Here is a 17,895-nt window from a genome sequence, read left to right on the forward strand (position 1 = left end):
TACAAGTTGTTTAGTATGGTTCCAAATCAAAACTTTAAAAAGTAGATGGCAGAACCAGCTAAACACCATAACTTTAGAGTTGCAAAGTCCACGGAGATGGTTGTTGCTATCCAAAACAGATCCTGGGAAACATTGGTCCTTCTTGCCCATGAAGTTCTCTGAAAAGGTTAAGTGTTTCTTCTCCACAACCTTGTTGACTAAAATTGGCAGTGGCACTTCAACTCTATTCTGGCAGGATCCCTGGTTGCATGGGAAAAGTATTGAGGATCTTGCTCTCAGAGTTCTAGCTATTGTCCTTAAACGCACAGCTAGCAGTAGAACCGTGCGTGATGCCCTCATGGACATGAGATGGATAGCCAGACATCATCGGCGCCTTCACAGTACGTGTATCGGTCGGTTATCTCACCCTTTGGGATACTATAAGCATTGTTCAGTTGCACCCAAAAAAAGGGAGGACAAACACATTTTTAGATTTGCTCTAGATGGCAAATACTCGGTCAAGGCTGCTTATGAGAGCCTCTTCATTGGTGCAATTCAGTTTGAACATAGTGGAAAGATATATAAATCATGTGCTCCCCCGAAATGCAAGTTCTTCCTTTGGCTAGCTACCCTTCAAAGGTGCTAGACAGCATATCGACTAAAAAAGAAGGTAGCAACATCCTGAAAGATGCCAATTTTATGACCAGGATGAGAAATCAATAGACCATTTATTGGTTGGTTGTGTCTTTGCAAGGGAATTTTAGTGCAAATTGCTTGGGCAGGTCAACCTTCAAGCTGCTCCTCAGTTAGGGAAAGGGAAGGCTATGGAATGGTGGAAGGAAAGGCTATGGAATGGTGGAGAAGGGAAGGCGAGCATGTCTGCATGTGCAAGGCATAGCTAAAAAGGGCTTAACACATTAATAATTCTAAGTTTATAGACCATTTAGAACCATAGGAACAGCTACGTCTTCAACATAATCATCCCAAATGGTGCAAGGCATACCTAAAAAGGGCTTAGCACATCAATAATTCTAAGTTTATAGACCATTTAGAACCATAGGAACAGCTACGTCTTCAACAAAATCATCCCAAATGTAGATATAGCCATAAGGTCTTCAACAAAATCATACCAACTATAGATACAGCCATAAGAAGGGCTGAGGAAGAGAGGGTGTTGTATGGGAGATCGCAGAGGCCAAGAACTTCTATCCTAAACGCCCCAATTCCTAGATGGTAGTCTTTTTAGTGTTGTACTAGACACATTTCTCTATTTTGGTTATTCCACAATAAGGTGGCTCCTCTTTCTTGTACCGGTCTATTTTAAACCCTTTTTATTTTCTTAATATAATGATGAGCACCTCTCATGCGGGTTTGAGAGAAAAAAATATTCATGTTGCATGTCCACCAAGGCGTCAAGGACGTTAAGATAGTCATATAAAGATTTCCACAAAACAAGGAACAAGTACAATCAAGTTGTCTTCAATTATCTATTCCCCCAAGTTAACCACATGCTACATAGTGTTCATGCAACGCAGGCGAATGAAAATTATCATGCACCAAGTTCACGGTTTAAGTAGTCGACAAACATCCTCTTTGCGCTGTCAGCATCTGTCGGTGGTGGTGGCCCACTCAGACTGTACTGCCCTGCCAGCTTGATGAAAGTTCTCCGCAGGCTTCTGAGCTCAGGTAGGCCAACAGATCTCTCAAGCTTGATGTGGCAATCAGTTAAGCATCCCAACTGCATCAGATCAACCAAGCATACTATGTGCACGTAGAGAAGGCAGAAGAGGCAAATCCTTAGGACATGTTCGGTTTGATCTGGATTCAAGGGATTGGAGTGGATTAAATCCCCTCAATCCACCCAAGCATCTCCAACAACGTGACCTATAAAAAAGCCTTATAATTTAAAAATAAGTATATTTTATAGAATTTAAGGATCCAATAAAACATCCCGCTCCAAAAACATCCCGCTCCAACAGTAAAGTCTCAAACCTATGTTATAGGGCAGCTCACTACAATGAAGTCTATTTGAGGCACTTGAGAAGATGTCCTATAATTTTTTGACCAAATTTTATGAAATCAGGCATTATCAGAGTAGTTTTTACTGTGTAGAGTCCCATATTTCAATTTGAGACACCAATTTGAAGCATTGTTGGAGATGCTAAGGATGTGGCAATCAGTTAAGCATCCCAACTGCATCAGATCAACCAAGCATACTATGTGCACGTAGAGAAGGCAGAAGAGGCAAATCCTTAGGACATGTTCGGTTTGATCTGGATTCAAGGGATTGGAGTGGATTAAATCCCCTCAATCCACCCAAGCATCTCCAACAACGTGACCTATAAAAAAGCCTTATAATTTAAAAATAAGTATATTTTATAGAATTTAAGGCTCCAATAAAACATCCCGCTCCAAAAACATCCCGCTCCAACAGTAAAGTCTCAAACCTATGTTATAGGGCAGCTCACTACAATGAAGTCTATTTGAGGCACTTGAGAAGATGTCCTATAATTTTTTGACCAAATTTTATGAAATCAGGCATTATCAGAGTAGTTTTTACTGTGTAGAGTCCCATATTTCAATTTGAGACACCAATTTGAAGCATTGTTGGAGATGCTAAGGATGTGGCAATCAGTTAAGCATCCCAACTGCATCAGATCAACCAAGCATACTATGTGCACGTAGAGAAGGCAGAAGAGGCAAATCCTTAGGACATGTTCGGTTTGATCTGGATTCAAGGGATTGGAGTGGATTAAATCCCCTCAATCCACCCAAGCATCTCCAACAACGTGACCTATAAAAAAGCCTTATAATTTAAAAATAAGTATATTTTATAGAATTTAAGGCTCCAATAAAACATCCCGCTCCAAAAACATCCCGCTCCAACAGTAAAGTCTCAAACCTATGTTATAGGGCAGCTCACTACAATGAAGTCTATTTGAGGCACTTGAGAAGATGTCCTATAATTTTTTGACCAAATTTTATGAAATCAGGCATTATCAGAGTAGTTTTTACTGTGTAGAGTCCCATATTTCAATTTGAGACACCAATTTGAAGCATTGTTGGAGATGCTCTAACCGAGCAAGCCCTTAGGGATGGTTTGGGTACTCTAGTATTCACTCTGATCCACGTGTATTGATGTGGATTGGGTGTAAATTAGCAATCCACCTCAATACATGTGGATTCGAGTGAATACTAGAGTATCCAAACAAAGACTTAAGAGTTTTATAATTTAGTACATCTGAAATTATGGATCTAATTATAGATTAATCATGTGGAGAACAAATAGCAAATTTATATATCACATTATAAAAAAATAGCCTATGCTGACTCACTGAGATTGCATTTGTGTAAAACTGAAACAAACTAGGGGCTAGTTTGGAAACTCAAATCATCTACGATATTGGAGAGATTAAAGGACAAATTAGTTCATTTTCACCTTAATTCCAATCCCGAAGGAGATTTTAGTTTCCAAGCTAGCCCTAAGGGCTTATTTGGTTTTGAGAGCAAGGGGATTGAAGGGGCTAAAATTCCATTTCAATTCAATTTTAATAAATAACAAGGAGATTTTAGTCCCTTCAATCCCCTCTAATCCCCTTACTCCCAAACAAGCCCTAAAAGAGTACTTTTTCCATGAATAAAGGATATAGTTGGCAAGTTGGGCCCAATGGAGATCTTATTCACAGCAAGCCCAAGACCGCATGACTGTGCTTCAACAATTGCATTGACCACCTCCTGCAGAGTGTAGCACGTTACCAAGGCTTGTAGATTTATAGAACCGCGCATTTCCGAAGACAGCTATGAGCTAAAACAACTGGCATTACCTGTGTTGCCTTGTCCATCTCATAGAGGGAATTAGCCTCTGTTGTTCGCACCTGAAATATCAAGACATCATTGAAACCTAGAATAGCCACCAAAGATTCAGGAAGGCAATCATAACCGCATTCTAGAACACAAACAAGTCAATTAGGAAAGCATTCTATATTATTGAGCTGCTGCCAGTTTTTTCCTTTCTTGTATTATTCCATTTTTCATATGGCAGCTGCAATAATCTTGGTAATTCATTTTAACTTCAAATTTCCAACAACAGCCTCATATTTGAATCTTGGAAACAACCTCTTGCAAATGCAGGGAAAGGCTGTGCACTACAGACCTAAATAGATCTGACCCTTGCCCTTTTTTAAAAATTTTCAACAACAATTTATACTTACCGTCTGAGTGGCTATTGTAGGCTGGAGAACTTTTACATCTCTTGTTTTGGAATCCACTTTTTTTGTCAAATATGACACAGCTTCAGCAATAACAGGAGCTGTTTCCACTAATTCATCTATTTTAAACATTGGAGAAAACAGATTAGTTAGATCAAATTATTTGCCTAACCCAATGCAGGAAATAAGTGGTCATGCATTGTCCTGCGCTAAACATATTCTAATGCTGCTGCACGGAAGCAGTTTATCAAGAGTCCAACGCTTTGTTAGGCAGATCAACTTAGTGTTTAAAAGAACATCTAGCACAATTGTTGATCCTTGCATATTTTTTCCCACGCATGCCTTCAGATACTGACTATCATATATTTCTCTTAATTGGGATGCAACAACCAGTCAACCATCTTTTGCAACATAGTTTAGAAACAAAAGGCTAACCAAACACTACAGTTTTAAAAAAATTAAAACAGTATACAACTAATCATAATCCTCCTCAATAACAAATGGATCCATGAAATTTCTCTGTTTTCTTTGGCCTGTAATGGAATCATATAGTTTTGAAAGCCAGAACACATACAGTTCAAATATGGAGGGGTGGTAGCTTTTCCTAAGTTAGGATTTGGACAATGCATTTGATAAGATTAGAAGAGATGAAAGATCAGGTAGGTTAAAATACTGGAATATAAAATTTGGGTACCCTAGCTACATTTGGAAAAGTTGACCTTGGGACAACAGTTAGTTTTCGTGACAAAAAATTGCAGGTAAGCACCCATTCAATTATTTTAGATAAAGACCCTACAGAACGAATAAATAGCAAGGCCAATAGTTATGAAGGAACCGTCAAGAAAATAGGAATTAGCAAACACATGAAAATAGGAACCATCAAGAAACATATTATGAAGGAAGCAAACAATCGCATAGTTACGACTCAAAACAGGGCAGTGAAGCGACTATAAAATTTGAGACATATTCAAATCTAGAAAAGCATTTCTGAGGAATTAACCAGTGTTATTAAAACTACGTTTAAACAATGTTTAAACTACGTTTAAACGTCAAAATTCTAATTAGAGGTTGAAACCACGTTTTAGCGTTTTGGCGTTCTAAACTGCAAAACGCAGTGTTTTATGCATTTTAGACCATTATCTACTTTTGGGCCCAGTCTATTAGTTACTTTTGGGGTTCAATCCAGCTCATGGGTGAAGTATTGGTAAGCCACTAACCTCTCTGTTTTGGTACTTAACTTCATATTATTGTCTGAAATTATGATGTATTGGTATTTTTCCTATGTTGTTTAAAACTACGTTTAAACTTTAAAAGTCAAAATTTCACTCATGAACGTTCCAACGTTTTACCGTTTTAATAACCTTGGAATTAACAGCAGACAATGAGGATAACTCATACAAGATCATGCGAAGAAATTACAAATAACAACAATAACAAGATAAACAAGTTTATTTACCTCTAGATGGGAACAATTCAAAAAGAGGGGAATCCCAACGATTGCGTCTATCTGGCTTCTCAAATCTACTTACAAGATCTTCAAATCTGTCACCATTGAAGAAAAAGAAAATGAGAGGGCAATTGCAACTGATACTAGACAGAGCACTGCTTGAATAGAAAAAACACAGCTGTTTAATTATTCCGACAACCCCAAAATTCAATACAGTAACCGAACTACTAAAGACTTATTACCTATGAAATACAAGTTTGTTTAAAAATAAGAATGCCAACAGCATCTGACCCCATTAGTGTTTCAGCCTTTCAGGTCAATGAGCTCCATACAGATTAGATCTGACTTACATATTAGTATCATATGCTGGTTCTCCTTTCTCCTGGCGGTTGCTGTTCCATTCCTTACAATGGTCCACTTCTGTATCACAAAAAAGCTGAAACATAAAAGAGGAAATATAGAAGAAATTACTTTCGAATGGATGATTTACTGTCCTGAACTGTTGAAAGCACAATAAAGTTTTCATTCTTTCCTATAGGTGCTCTTGGACAAAAGGATCATGCAGCACATAGTCATGAGTTCCAATTTGTCCTATTTGTTGAATTAACATAATTTTTATAACTTTGTTAGGTGAGGCTCTATCTTGTAAGTTTACTTAGGTAATCCTTGTTAAATACCAAGACTAGTCTGAAAAGGTAGCTCATCATGCAAACAATATTACCATCTGATTCAAGATGTTAATTAAATCCGTACATCTACAACTCCAGTTTGTTTGTATTATGCTAGCCAAGCCATCGTTCTAAGTACATAAATGAGAGAGCAAGCGCCTACCACACAATATCTTACACCAGATGCACGCGCAAGACACCACAACTCATAGCGGTACCCCTGCATATTATCAAGGGAAAGTTGATTAATTGTATCCAAGACAAAGACACAGGTACGCAATAATATTGCAACTTTGCAAGACCATAATGCATTTGAGGCATCGTAACTGTACAATGATGTAAGGGAAATTGCAGAATCTATTTTATATCACAACTAATAGAATGAAGAAATAAATAGGACAAATAAAAAATAGGATGAAGAACTTGATACTACCCTCACCTTAATATTATTCAACGAGTCGACAATAATTATGCTGTCGCGTGACACAGACCTGTCAACTTCTGATCTAAGAAGCCCTCTCAAGTTTTTCTCCACAACCATATCTAACAAGGGACAACCAAAGACAACAAGAAAGAAACAAGCTCATCACAGGGTCAAAGCACAAGTCCAAAACTAGCTAACTAAAAAATGTAACAACAACAAATAGTCAAATACCTTTGTAGCTATCGTTGCGCCTGAGATGGAGGGATGACTCATCGATGATTCGGACTGTAAGGTCAGGCGAGGAGGAGTGCAGCGCCACAGCAAGGCAAGCGGCGGCTGCTGTTTTACCGCTGCACGGCTGCCCACACATCACGACGAGCGCCATGGACGACGTGGAAATCTTCAGAGATAAAGAGGTGGGGAAACCATTCAGTCATACAAAAATGTTGCCACACAGTAGATGCCCAATTACATGAGGACCCAAGGAGCAGCAGAAAAGTGATGCATCCATGATCTCGACGTAACACTAAATCATACAAAAAGCATTTTTTATGTACATCGATGCTCAAGGGAGAAATTTCAGTATACACGTCTCAATTCGGCTGCCTCTCAACATAAAGGATCCAATTCATCATCCTTTTAGAAATTGACACCATGGCTCACGGATTTTTCATTCTAGGTGTTTTTGGTCCTTATCTTCATTTTAAATGTTTTGTGTTTCCTTTCCTCAGGCCAGTAAGCCTCACGGACCGTTCTACCCATGTCTTTTTTTATCACCTTGACTGGAGACGAGAACTGGAGACCGAGACTGGCTATTTCTTTGAGCTGAGCACAGCTTGGCACAGCGCCGCCGGCTGTTCTTACTTCGCCGACGCCATCCTCCCCTTCCGGATACTGATGACCGTCACAGTTTGAAAAGTCGCCACTCAGCAGACTGATCATGCAAAATTGCCGCTATTGGAATAACAATGATGTTGAGATGAAATGGGCCATCCCAACTGCATACTGATTACTGCAAAGCAACTTTAAGTCTGAACCAAGTGACTTCAAAATTATACCTGTCTTGCAAGTAGTTATTGTACTCACGGATGGTTGGTAAAGCGATTAACCACCCAGGTCGAGTTTGGAATCACCCACGCTAAATTGTGATTCCAAGCTGAGTTGGAATCACCCAGGCTGAGTTTGGACCTTGCTGCAGTATTAAATTTCAGAGCCGGAGGGAGATCGGCATAGGGAGATCGCAATGTTTTCAGATCGGCTGATCGCTCCTGATCGCCAGAGGGGCGATCAGCCGACTAATCACGATTAGTCGATGACCAGCCCGATTAACCGGGCTCTGATTGGTCAATCAGACATCCTGATCGTCCAGGGCTATAGGAACCGATCAACCTTCATATATATAACTACACGCCCATGGACATGGCTTCAGGTTCAGGCTTTCGACAAGGCAAACAGCCATACGTGATATGCCCATGGACACGGGCAGCAACAGGCCAACAGCCATACTACAACATGAAGCAAATAATCACTGGAAGGTTTCAGGCTTTCAGCATCTAAGTAAAACTGAAAACCAACAAACATGGACATGGGCAGCAACAGGCCAACAGCCAAACGCCCGTACCTACAGGCTACAGCACAACAGAGCACACCAGAAAACAGGGACAAGCTCTGAATCTGGATTCTGGAGACTGGAGACCGTACCTGCAGGCCGGCTGCTGGCGCCGCCGCGCCGGGGATGGAGGAGGGGCCGAGGGGGACGATGCCGCCGTATCCCCCGTCACCGGTAGCGCGCCGCCGTCACCTGCACAGTGTTCCGCTAGGGTTCCTCCCTCGGCAGCTGGTTGCCTGGTTCGTGTCGTGTCTCGTGTGTGCCTGGGCGTTCGTTGCTCGGTTGGCTCTTACCTCTTGGTTGTGCAGCTTCTGCGCTCTGTTGGCTCTTGCCTCTTGGTTGTGCAGCTTCTGCTCACGTGGTGGGAATCGGGAAAAGGGAAGCTGGGCTGGGCCGCTGGGCAAGTGAAGTGGGCCACTGGGCCGAAATTTCAATCCAGCCAGCCAGGCTGATCGTTCCTAAACTAATCGGACGATTAGTCGCTATTAATCGCAGGCCTCTAGTAGGGTCCATAACCATTTGGGAATATCCAATGAGGCGTAAAACCACCGCAATCTATCCCAGTGACAAGTACAGCAGGGTATCGAACCTACGGCAGCGCCGCGCGGCCTGGGTACAAAAGGCTACAATTAACCGGATGGAGCGAAGGGCGTAGATCCGGCAAGCGGATCAGCGAACCACGTCCTTGCGCCATGGGAATCCGCAGGTGGAGGGGAGTGGGAATCGACCTGAGGAGGGGAGGGGTCGCGCACCGACTCACCTGGAGCGGAGCTGAGCAAGCTCGCCGGAGGGGAATCCCGGAAGGGAGCACCGGAGCGGCGGTGGAGACCGGAGAGCGAGAGCTGGGGCCTGAGGGGAGTCTCGGCCTGAGGGGCGGCGCGGCGCGCGAGAGGACACAGGAGACGTTGTACTAAATCGGGAAGGCCGGGCCGAACCAGGCCTGGGTTGTCCCAAACCGTTTCCCACTTGGACTTTGATTTGGATCGACAAAGGCCCAAGTTGGGGGGGGGGGGGGGGGGGGGGGGGGGGTGGAAAGAATCTCATCTCTCTTTCTCTCTTCCAATTCCAACGCGCATGCTACAACACTGGTGATAAGTTAAGGTGTTGAAATTGCCGGTCAGCACTGAACTTATATTGCATCTGAAGGCATGACTGTAACTGCTGGTGGTAATGTGGCATAGCTTATATAACAAATAGATTCTATTTAAAAACTACTACATTCATTCTCGAATATTTATCCATTCTCGAATATTTATCGCCTTCTCATGAACATTGGGGAACGAACAACCCCATCTGTCTATCAGCTGCAGAAGATTTTGGTGTCGTTCAGCAGTTCAGGTAGATATGACGAATGTTATCCAGTCTTTTCTGGTATAGTGCAGATGGTTTGCCAAGCCAGTACTGTGTACTTATCTTTTTTCTTGTTGAGAGGCTACACGATTACTCTCCATGTCTTGATTAAATAAACCGGTATGGTAATAACTACAAGTCTGACAGTGTCTGCTAGTACATTGCAACAAGAGAAGGAAAGAAATGGACGTCACACATACAATGCACCTATTGACCTATAGCTTGGAGCTAATGCGCCGCGACGCTAGCTTGGCCAGGTCCCTGCGTAAAATCTTGCCCGACGCGTTCTTCGGTATCGAATCCACAAGGAAAACATGGTGGATCCGCTTGTAGTGCGCGACCTGCATGACGACGAGTGGTTATTATCATAGCTGATGAAGCGACTCACCAGAAGAAGAAGAAGAAGCAGCAGCAGCAGCAAAATTGTGTTGTGTTGTGTTGGCTGTTGAGCCAGCGGCCAAATTAAACAAACCTGTTTGGCGACGAAGTCTTTGATGTGTGATTCCTGCAAGTGGTGGCTTCCTGGGCGTCTGACGATGAACGCTACCGGCAACTCCCCACCATCCTCGTCACTACGGTATCTGTATCGTCATACATGTAAGATGAGTTAGCTAGCATGAACATGGCATTAGCTAGCTGATTTCTCATGCTTTTTCTGTGTGTGTGTGTGTGCGCGCGCGCGCGCTCTTACGGGACAACTGCGGCTTCATCAATGTCAGGGTGTGTCTGCAGCAGGTTTTCGAGCTCTGCAGGAGGCACCTGAATGAAACAGACAAGGATTCAGAGAAGACAAGGCAAAGCTGTCGTAACTTTCTAGCAACAGCAGCAGAAGATAGTTACTATACCATTACTAACCTGGTAGCCTTTGTACTTGATCAACTCCTTGAGACGGTCTACGATGAAGACGAATCCATCCTGGTCGATGTAGCAGAGATCTCCTGTCCTCAGCCATCCTTGGCTGTCCAAGATCTCAGACGTGGAATCGTCGTCGCCAAGGTAACCTACGCTACGCTACAGAGCACTGTTTGTTACTTACTGATCGAGCTCAGCTCACGGACAGCATTGCATGGTGGCCTGACCTCACCTACCTTTCATCACGAAAGGGCCTCGGACCCAAAGCTCCCCTGCCACGCCAGGAGGCAGGGCTGCCCCCGTCTCCGGATCAACGACCTTCACCTGGGCGCCCCATGAGAGACGCCCCACGGATCCCACTCGCGCGCTTTCCTCCTCCCCGACGGCGCGGCAGAATCCGGCTGTAGTCTCCGTGAGGCCGTACCCCTGTTGCCAACCACGCTTGCTACGATGAACACACACACACACACAACGGAACAAGAACCGAGAGAGACAGAGGCATTGGGACTTGACCAACCTGCGCGAGGCTTACGCCGGGGAACACGCGCGAGAAGCGCGCGATGAGGTCAGCCGCGACGGGGGCGCCGCCGCACCTCACAGCCTGCAGCGAGGCTGCGCGGGCAGGCGCCGCCGCGTCCTCCTCGGCGGCGCGCACGATGGCGAGCAGCGCGGGTGGCGCCAGCGCCAGGCGCGTCACTTCGAACCTCTCCACCGCGCCCAGGACCGCCGCGGCGTCGAACCTCCTCCTGGCCGCGGGCAGCACCAGCGTGTGCGCCGCCGACGCCGCCCTCAGGCAGAAGGTGAAGCCGTACACGTGGAAGAGGGGCACGGCGAGCATGAGGGTCTCCCCGGCCGCGGGCGCCCGCGTCACGTTGCTGGCCATGAGGTTGCCGTGGGTCAGCACGACCGCCTTGGCGCGCCCCGTGGTCCCGGACGAGTACAGCACCGCCGCCGGGTCCGACTGCCGGACCACCACCGGGTCCGACTGCCGGACCACCGCCGCGTCCTCGGGCTCGTGCAGGAACGAGAGGAACGTCGGCGAGTCGAGCAGCACGGTGGGGAGCCCGGGAGGGAGCTTGCCCCTGGTGCCCGCGACGGCGAAGGCGACGCGCGGGTCGGAGAGCGCGAGCAGGCGGGAGACCTCGGCGGCGGGTAGGGACGGGTCGGCCGGGGACGCGACGGCGCCCACGGACATGAGCGCGTAGTAGAGCACGGGGACGTGGACGCCCGCGGGCGCGAGCACGAACGCGACGTCGCCCGGGCCGAGGCGGAGCCGGGCGCGGAGCGCGGCGGCGAGCGCGCGCAGCCTGGAGAGGAAGGCCGGGAGCGGGACGGACTCGCCCGTGCCAGCGTCTACGAGCGCCGGGCGGCTCGCGGCCAAGGGCGAGGGCAGCGGGGTGGGGAGGAAGGACAGGGCGAAAGCCGGGAAGGAGAGCGGGGCGTCCGGCGGCGGCGGCGGCGAAGGCGGCGCCGCGCGCAGGCTGTAGAACGTCCTCGTCGACGCGCAGTAGCCGCTGCGCGGGTCCATGTCGGGGCTGGAGTCGGACGGAGACGGCGGCATGGGCCCTTCACTGGGGCGGCGGTTGGTGCGACGGCGAGTGGGCGATGGCGGCTGCTGCCAGGCTGCTGGATTAGAATTGAGCCGCTGGAGTGCCGCGTCACTCGACACTTGCGACGTGTTTGGTTCGACGTATTGTAACGGTATGGGATTCCTTCGGGTATCTGATAACGTTACATGTGTTTGTTATAGACTCTATTGGAATCACATACATTGGAATGGGATACCACCGTATAGAAAACTCAAACCCTCCAACCCTAGCCGGAATCAATCGCCCGAGTCGTGCGGTTCCGCTGAAAGATCTCCTGAATCGGCGCCGCTCGAGCCTTCCTCCTCCTCGGACGCCAGTGCCGCGCCGCCACCCAGTCCTTCCTCCTCCTCGGACGCCGGCAGCCAGTGGTCTTCGCCGCCGTCCAGGTAACAAATCTCCCAGAGTTCGTTCTCTCTCAATCTCGAATTTGCGATGGTCGTTCCCTCTAAATCTCCCAGATTCCGTTCTCTCTGAAGTCTCCGAATCGAGCAGCAGCCAGCGCCGTTCTTCCTCTGAATCTCGAATTTGCGATGGTCATTCCCTCTGAATCTCCCAGATTCCGTTCTCTCTGAAGTCTCTGAATCCAGCAGCAGCCGGCGCCGTTCCGGTGACCACTGGAACTTGTGATGGCCGGACCTCATGCCTCTGCTCTCTTGTTGATCGATGAGCTAGAGAAGTGTAAATTCTGTTTTTCCATTTATGTTTATATTGGGCATCTTTTCTTGCCATAGAACTAGAGAAGTGTAAATGATGTTTCTATACAAGCACTGATATGGAGGGAATGTTTATTTCCTTTTTGATACTCATCTATCCCAAAATAATGTGTCTTTGTTTTTTACAGAATAATCCAGATGCAAAAGGGTTGTATGGAGTGTCCTTTCCTTACTATGATGAACTTTCAATGGTATATTCCAAGGACATGGCCACAGGTGAAGGTGCGGAAGACATGACAGATGCTGTTCAAAACTTGGAAGAAGAGTTAGTTCGTGTAAATGCTAATGATGAAGAGGATGGAGAGGATATGACATCTGTAGAGACACCAAGGCGTTCTGTTGACTCAACATCATCTAGCTCCAAGAAGCGGAAGAAAGAGTGGAAAGGAAAAAAGACTTCATCAAGTGACCCGCTTCTTGATGTGTTCAATGAAGTGAGTGGTGATCTCAAGGTTGCCACCATGTCAATTGGAAAAATGGCGCAAGCTATGGATCGTGAGGCATCCAACCAAGAGAAGGCAAGAGATGAGGATCCACAACAAAAGCTAAGAGAGAAGGCGATCAATGAGGTCCGGAGACTTGAATTTACTGGCTCAGAAGTTATCAAAGCAGCTGGTGTGTTTGTTAGGATGCCAGATCAAATGGGGATGTTGTTTGCACTTCCAGAACCACTGAGGAGGGAATACATTGTCGACATGCTACGTGGTAACTAGAATTTTGTTTGTAGAAATGTACATGGCTAGTTTTGATCTTGGTTTAATTCGCTAATTATTTCATTTATTCCAGATGAAGAAGCAAGGAGAGAGAGAGAGAGAGGTCAAAGTGAAGGTGATGGTCTAGATGTTGAATGATGGAGCTTTGGAAGTTGCTGTTGGTTTAGTTGGTCTCAATCTGTTTACCTTTAGTGTTCTTCATATGTTGTTGTTGAATGACGGTGAATGATGATAAAAACTGAATTTTTATGATGTTGAACGTTGTTGAATGTTCACGAATGGTGTTGTTGTTGGTTTGTTGAATGTTGAAGGGAATGATGTTGAATGATGGTAAATACTAAATTTTTATGTTCACGAATGATGTTGAATGGTTTCTTATATTAAAACGTGTATTGAAATTTAAAAGTGTTACAAAACTCACATTTTTAATTTCATTACGTTACATTGGTTTCCAAAACAAACAGTGTATTGGAATCAAAAAGTGTTACAAAATTTAACCAAGCAAATCATGTAATGGCATTCATTGATTTGGAATCCACCGTTTTTTAATTTCCATTGCGATACCATTACCCATGGTGAACCAAACACTACCTTGGATAGCGATACGGGACGGCACTCGTTTTCTAGCGGCGCAAAACGGGGAACGAAACAAACTTGCGTTCTATCACTCTGCAAGCAACCTGCAGCTGCAGCAACAAATTCATGCTCCTGCCACAACAAAAGGACCGGTTTTTATATATAGATATAGGGGACCGTTGGGGACAGTTTCACCAAAAATTGAATGCAGATCTAAAATTCATTACGAATAAATTGTTTGGCTTATTTACTAGACTAGTAGGGTGCCCGTGCGTTGCTACGGCAGCTTAAAAATTGATACAAAACAGTGATACAATATAATTACAATCTTTGATTGATGATTTTGTAGCTAACAAACACCACCATCATTACAAAGGACATGTCGATGAACAGACCAAAATCCACCTTTAGCTAAGAAATTTACTTGTGAGAAACCCCTAGTTGCAAATTCCAATTCAGCATAACTAAAACAGTGAGGAGGCTTTCAGAAATTCAGCTTGGAAAACTTTTCCAATAAAACATATGCTTGCATTACGAGTTTTTCGTGAAAGTTTTCCAAGTGATCTTGAGGATGTTGATCCCTATAGAACAACAATTTTGCACTGAAGCTTCTCCCCCACAACGCTTCTCATGCTTCAAATCCTTGAGCAGCAGCAACATACAATTTAATAAGAAAAAATAACAATTAGATAATGCATGATGTATTAAAGAAACTACTGATTTAGTAGTTGACCATTACTTGTCTAACACAATCCAGCTTGCATGTGATGTCTTGCACTCAACACCTACAACATCAGAAGAGCCAAAAACAAGATTATACCTCACATTAATCTATAGAAACAACAAATTAAGCACACAAGCATACGACAAGAATAATAAGATGTAAACGAGCATTAGTCCCAGCTTCAAAGTCTATATCATACACATCAATTTTCTTAACTCTAATAAATCACATTTCTGATCCAACATACACTTATGTCCACATGTAAAGTCTCCAACGAACATCATAAAGCCCCAGAACTTTCTGCCTAAAATAGAGAAGTGTGCATATAGTTTTAGTTTCCAGGCAACTACTGCAGAACCAGAGAAGCATTAACAACTATAGGCAATAAAAACCATGGATTTAGGTGATCATTGTAACTAAAGTGAAAACGATTAGTAATACCAGCAAACGTGCACATGAGCCAAAAACCAGAAATAATACCAAAGCTATGTGACAGGATGATGAGAAGTATGATGCTATCGCCTCACCCAGATGATGGGTGTCTTGTGGCTGCCCTAACCGCGACCACCACCTTCTCTGCCACCACAGTAGCGGCGGTGGGCCTTGTCAGCCACAGACTTCCCCTTCCTCTGTAGCTGCTAGTGGTGGGAAGAGCCCACCATCATCTTATTCAAGACAACCATCAATGCCTACAAATCCAAAAGCTTTAAGTCAGAAGCCCAAATGCTGAAGCAAATAACTCAACAACCGAAGACCCAAGATCCATGAAGTAGCAAGAAAAAGCTACTACAACAAATTGGAAGTGATGCTCGCCTAGTACAAACAACAGTACAACACAACAACCACGCCAGGGGTTTTAATGCCAACAGGGAGGGAAGTGCTTTAATGTTACTTGTAGGACCAGCATAAGATCCTGAATTCAGAAACAAAAAAGAGGCTGGTAACCAGCACTTGGACAAGGCACAAGGGTGGTGACAAAGCAGCACCCCTATAGGTGAGGCACAGCACGTTGGTGACCTCCCATCCACATGGTGTTTACAAACTCATGTGTGGACTCCTTACCTACACTCCTAGTAGTATGAGAATGATGCCAACGGTATAAAACAACAAGAAGATAGATATTTCCCCTTCAGAAAAAATGAGCGAGGAGTGGCAGTGGTCATCATTGTTCTAAGAGTTCAGAGTTGGGGGACAGGGAGAATGGTCGCACTGAGCGGAGGAAGAACTGACGTCTCCTCTTTGGTCCTGCTCAAACTCCTTAGCAGCGGTGAATGAGGATTCCATCAGCTTCTCAGGCCCAATCGAGTATCACAACAGCAGAATCAGAAATGGCAAGAGAACAAAGCGGTTAGGTAATGAGAAGTATTCTCTAGAGGCGAAGTAAAAAAACCAGTCGAATAACGAGGCTTACCAATTGTGGGTCGTTCGTCGGTGACTCCCCCTCGACTGATAAATGGAGACAAAAAGGAGCAAGCTTTATGATCTCTGATGCTCGAGTACCAAGTATTGCCTGAAAAACACATGCATAGTCATAGAAGATGAAAGACATTTCAATTAATCCAGAAAAGCATAAGCGTTCATACTTGCGACACAAAATTTTCGCTCATAGCTTCTTAACATTAGAAATCACTTGCAACAGTGAATGGTAGTCGGTCGTTCCAGACTTGCAACTACAACGAGGTAGCATTAAATTAACCAAATGAACTATATCTGATAAAGTGATAATTAAATAATATATGGGATAATATATGGAGTACATGCACATTGTAATCAGAATCGACATAAAACAATAGTAGTCAGAAATAAAGATTTAACAATCCAAAATAAAATTTAAAATCCATTTAAGTTACCTTGCATCTTGGTTTTTATTGCATCCACCTGCTAATATAAAGATCAGTTGTCCCTCGATTTTCCTTGTTGGTTGGAACTGGGTAGTAACAGCCAAAAGGAAAAATGGAGAAGTATATCCCATCAGTTGATTTGAAAACAGAGAGAGGGATAGTTAATAATAGTGAGGAAGGAATCGATACTGACAATTTCTACTGTGTCTAGGATACTGACACCTTGATCCAAAGAATAAGCGAGAATGTCATGTGCTTGCTTCTCTGTGCTTTGCTCGCCAAAGGTCAACTGGAAAGATTGAGATAACAGCTAACCCAAACCATTTCAGCATTCAAGCATAACATATAACAACCCATTTAAAAAATAGAATACAGAATCTACTCGAGTCGTAGCTATTTCAAACCATGACATTAAGTACATATTGATACAACATCTTCTTGAATAAAGCAGTTGGCTAGTGATTTAAGACAATGTAAAGTTTATTCCAAGGTTCCAGGCCAGACTGTGTATTATCAAGTGTCGAAAATAACCCAACATGTTTAAAATTGACTCACAAACCAATGCCTGTTTAAAATCCATAAGTGATGTTTCTGTTGTCATTGGTGTACAATCAGGCACTGGCTGATCCATATTTTAAAGGTCTTGCAGAAGTAGAGAGAGAACCATCATGCCAGCCAATAACAAAAGTGGAGTTCGAGTTTGAGCGAACAAAGGTGACCAAAGAGGGTGTCAAGGAACTTATACTGAGGGAGATACTGGAGAATCACATGAATGGAACTGAGAAAACAAACTTTATATATCCTAGGTATTTGTTTGCCAGTGATAAAAATGGAGCTTAAAAAGGCCATGTGTAGAACTGCTATCATTTCGCCTCTACGCCTATTTTTTTATCTAGACTATGGCCACAACTATAGGAACATTCATGGAATGAAATGATCTGCTACACCGGCACCTATCTTTTAAACTGAAAATAGGAGAGGCCTACACTTTGACAGATTATAATAGTCAAAACATCAATGACAGAGAAACAATCATCTGGTCATTATTATGGCATATTTTAAACATTGTGTAAAACATGGGCAATTATATGATCCTTCACTTCAAACTGTAATGAAATGATCTGCCACACCAGCAACTTATTCACACTAAATGCTAAGTTGAAATAGTGTAGTTTAACTAACACTGATACAACATTACACAA

General features: G+C 44.2%; 3 protein-coding genes and 1 long non-coding RNA gene across 7 annotated transcripts; 1 reads left to right on the plus strand and 3 right to left on the minus strand.

Moving 5' to 3' along the window:
• Positions 1–1,358: 1,358 nt before the first annotated feature.
• LOC100278925 (uncharacterized) lies at positions 1,359–9,320 on the minus strand. 4 transcript variants are annotated; one of them, NM_001407566.1, is made up of 10 exons: positions 9,096–9,285; positions 6,958–7,126; positions 6,742–6,845; positions 6,466–6,522; positions 5,985–6,070; positions 5,644–5,729; positions 4,191–4,306; positions 3,804–3,854; positions 3,628–3,714; positions 1,359–1,693 (listed from the first exon to the last, which is right to left on the minus strand). In NM_001407566.1, exons 2-10 carry the CDS (start codon positions 7,109–7,111, stop codon positions 1,529–1,531), a joined length of 906 nt encoding a protein of 301 aa, NP_001394495.1. In that variant the 5' UTR covers positions 7,112–7,126; positions 9,096–9,285; the 3' UTR covers positions 1,359–1,528. The 4 variants fall into 4 exon arrangements, with proteins under 4 accessions (NP_001394495.1, XP_035816398.1, XP_035816399.1 ...); XM_035960505.1 differs by having other exon boundaries at positions 1,382–1,693; positions 9,088–9,320; XM_035960506.1 differs by lacking the exon at positions 9,096–9,285 and adding an exon at positions 7,504–7,522 and having other exon boundaries at positions 1,382–1,693.
• Positions 9,321–9,703: 383 nt separating this feature from the next.
• LOC100273193 (4-coumarate--CoA ligase-like 5) lies at positions 9,704–11,921 on the minus strand. Its single transcript, NM_001147637.1, has 6 exons — positions 11,055–11,921; positions 10,774–10,963; positions 10,541–10,686; positions 10,377–10,444; positions 10,158–10,266; positions 9,704–10,026 (listed from the first exon to the last, which is right to left on the minus strand). Exons 1-6 carry the CDS (start codon positions 11,730–11,732, stop codon positions 9,901–9,903), a joined length of 1,317 nt encoding a protein of 438 aa, NP_001141109.1. The 5' UTR covers positions 11,733–11,921; the 3' UTR covers positions 9,704–9,900.
• A 359-nt stretch (positions 11,922–12,280) lies between these two features.
• LOC103631881 (uncharacterized) lies at positions 12,281–13,839 on the plus strand. The gene is made up of 3 exons (XM_008653718.4): positions 12,281–12,512; positions 12,968–13,544; positions 13,626–13,839. The coding sequence occupies exons 2-3, from the start codon at positions 13,028–13,030 to the stop codon at positions 13,688–13,690; spliced, it is 582 nt and encodes a 193-aa protein (XP_008651940.1). The 5' UTR covers positions 12,281–12,512; positions 12,968–13,027; the 3' UTR covers positions 13,691–13,839.
• Positions 13,840–14,501: 662 nt separating this feature from the next.
• LOC103631882 (uncharacterized) lies at positions 14,502–15,505 on the minus strand. The gene is made up of 3 exons (XR_002263865.1): positions 15,380–15,505; positions 14,868–14,913; positions 14,502–14,770 (listed from the first exon to the last, which is right to left on the minus strand). It is a non-coding gene; the product is annotated as an uncharacterized lncRNA (long non-coding RNA).
• Between the last annotated feature and the right edge of the window lie 2,390 nt (positions 15,506–17,895).

This window comes from Zea mays, chromosome 7 (assembly GCF_902167145.1).
Source record: "Zea mays cultivar B73 chromosome 7, Zm-B73-REFERENCE-NAM-5.0, whole genome shotgun sequence".
Taxonomy (NCBI): Eukaryota; Viridiplantae; Streptophyta; class Magnoliopsida; order Poales; family Poaceae; genus Zea; species Zea mays.

What these genes read in the sequence shown, in the direction of transcription:
- LOC100273193 (NM_001147637.1), bottom strand. Translation starts at nt 11,732, where the DNA reads ATGTCCGTGGGCGCCGTCGCGTCCCCGGCCGACCCGTCCCTACCCGCC. An exon ending in CCGGCGTAAGCCTCGCGCAG is followed by an intron (nt 10,964 to 11,054) that starts GTTGGTCAAGTC and finishes GGTTGGCAACAG; the next exon opens with GGGTACGGCCTCACGGAGAC. An exon ending in GATGAAGCCGCAGTTGTCCC is followed by an intron (nt 10,267 to 10,376) that starts GTAAGAGCGCGC and finishes ATGACGATACAG; the next exon opens with ATACCGTAGTGACGAGGATG.
- LOC100278925 (NM_001407566.1), bottom strand. Translation starts at nt 7,111, where the DNA reads ATGGCGCTCGTCGTGATGTGTGGGCAGCCGTGCAGCGGTAAAACAGCA. An exon ending in GCGCAACGATAGCTACAAAG is followed by an intron (nt 6,846 to 6,957) that starts GTATTTGACTAT and finishes GTCCCTTGTTAG; the next exon opens with ATATGGTTGTGGAGAAAAAC. An exon ending in CTACAATAGCCACTCAGACG is followed by an intron (nt 3,855 to 4,190) that starts GTAAGTATAAAT and finishes TTGATATTTCAG; the next exon opens with GTGCGAACAACAGAGGCTAA.
- LOC103631881 (XM_008653718.4), top strand. Translation starts at nt 13,028, where the DNA reads ATGGTATATTCCAAGGACATGGCCACAGGTGAAGGTGCGGAAGACATG. An exon ending in CATTGTCGACATGCTACGTG is followed by an intron (nt 13,545 to 13,625) that starts GTAACTAGAATT and finishes CATTTATTCCAG; the next exon opens with ATGAAGAAGCAAGGAGAGAG.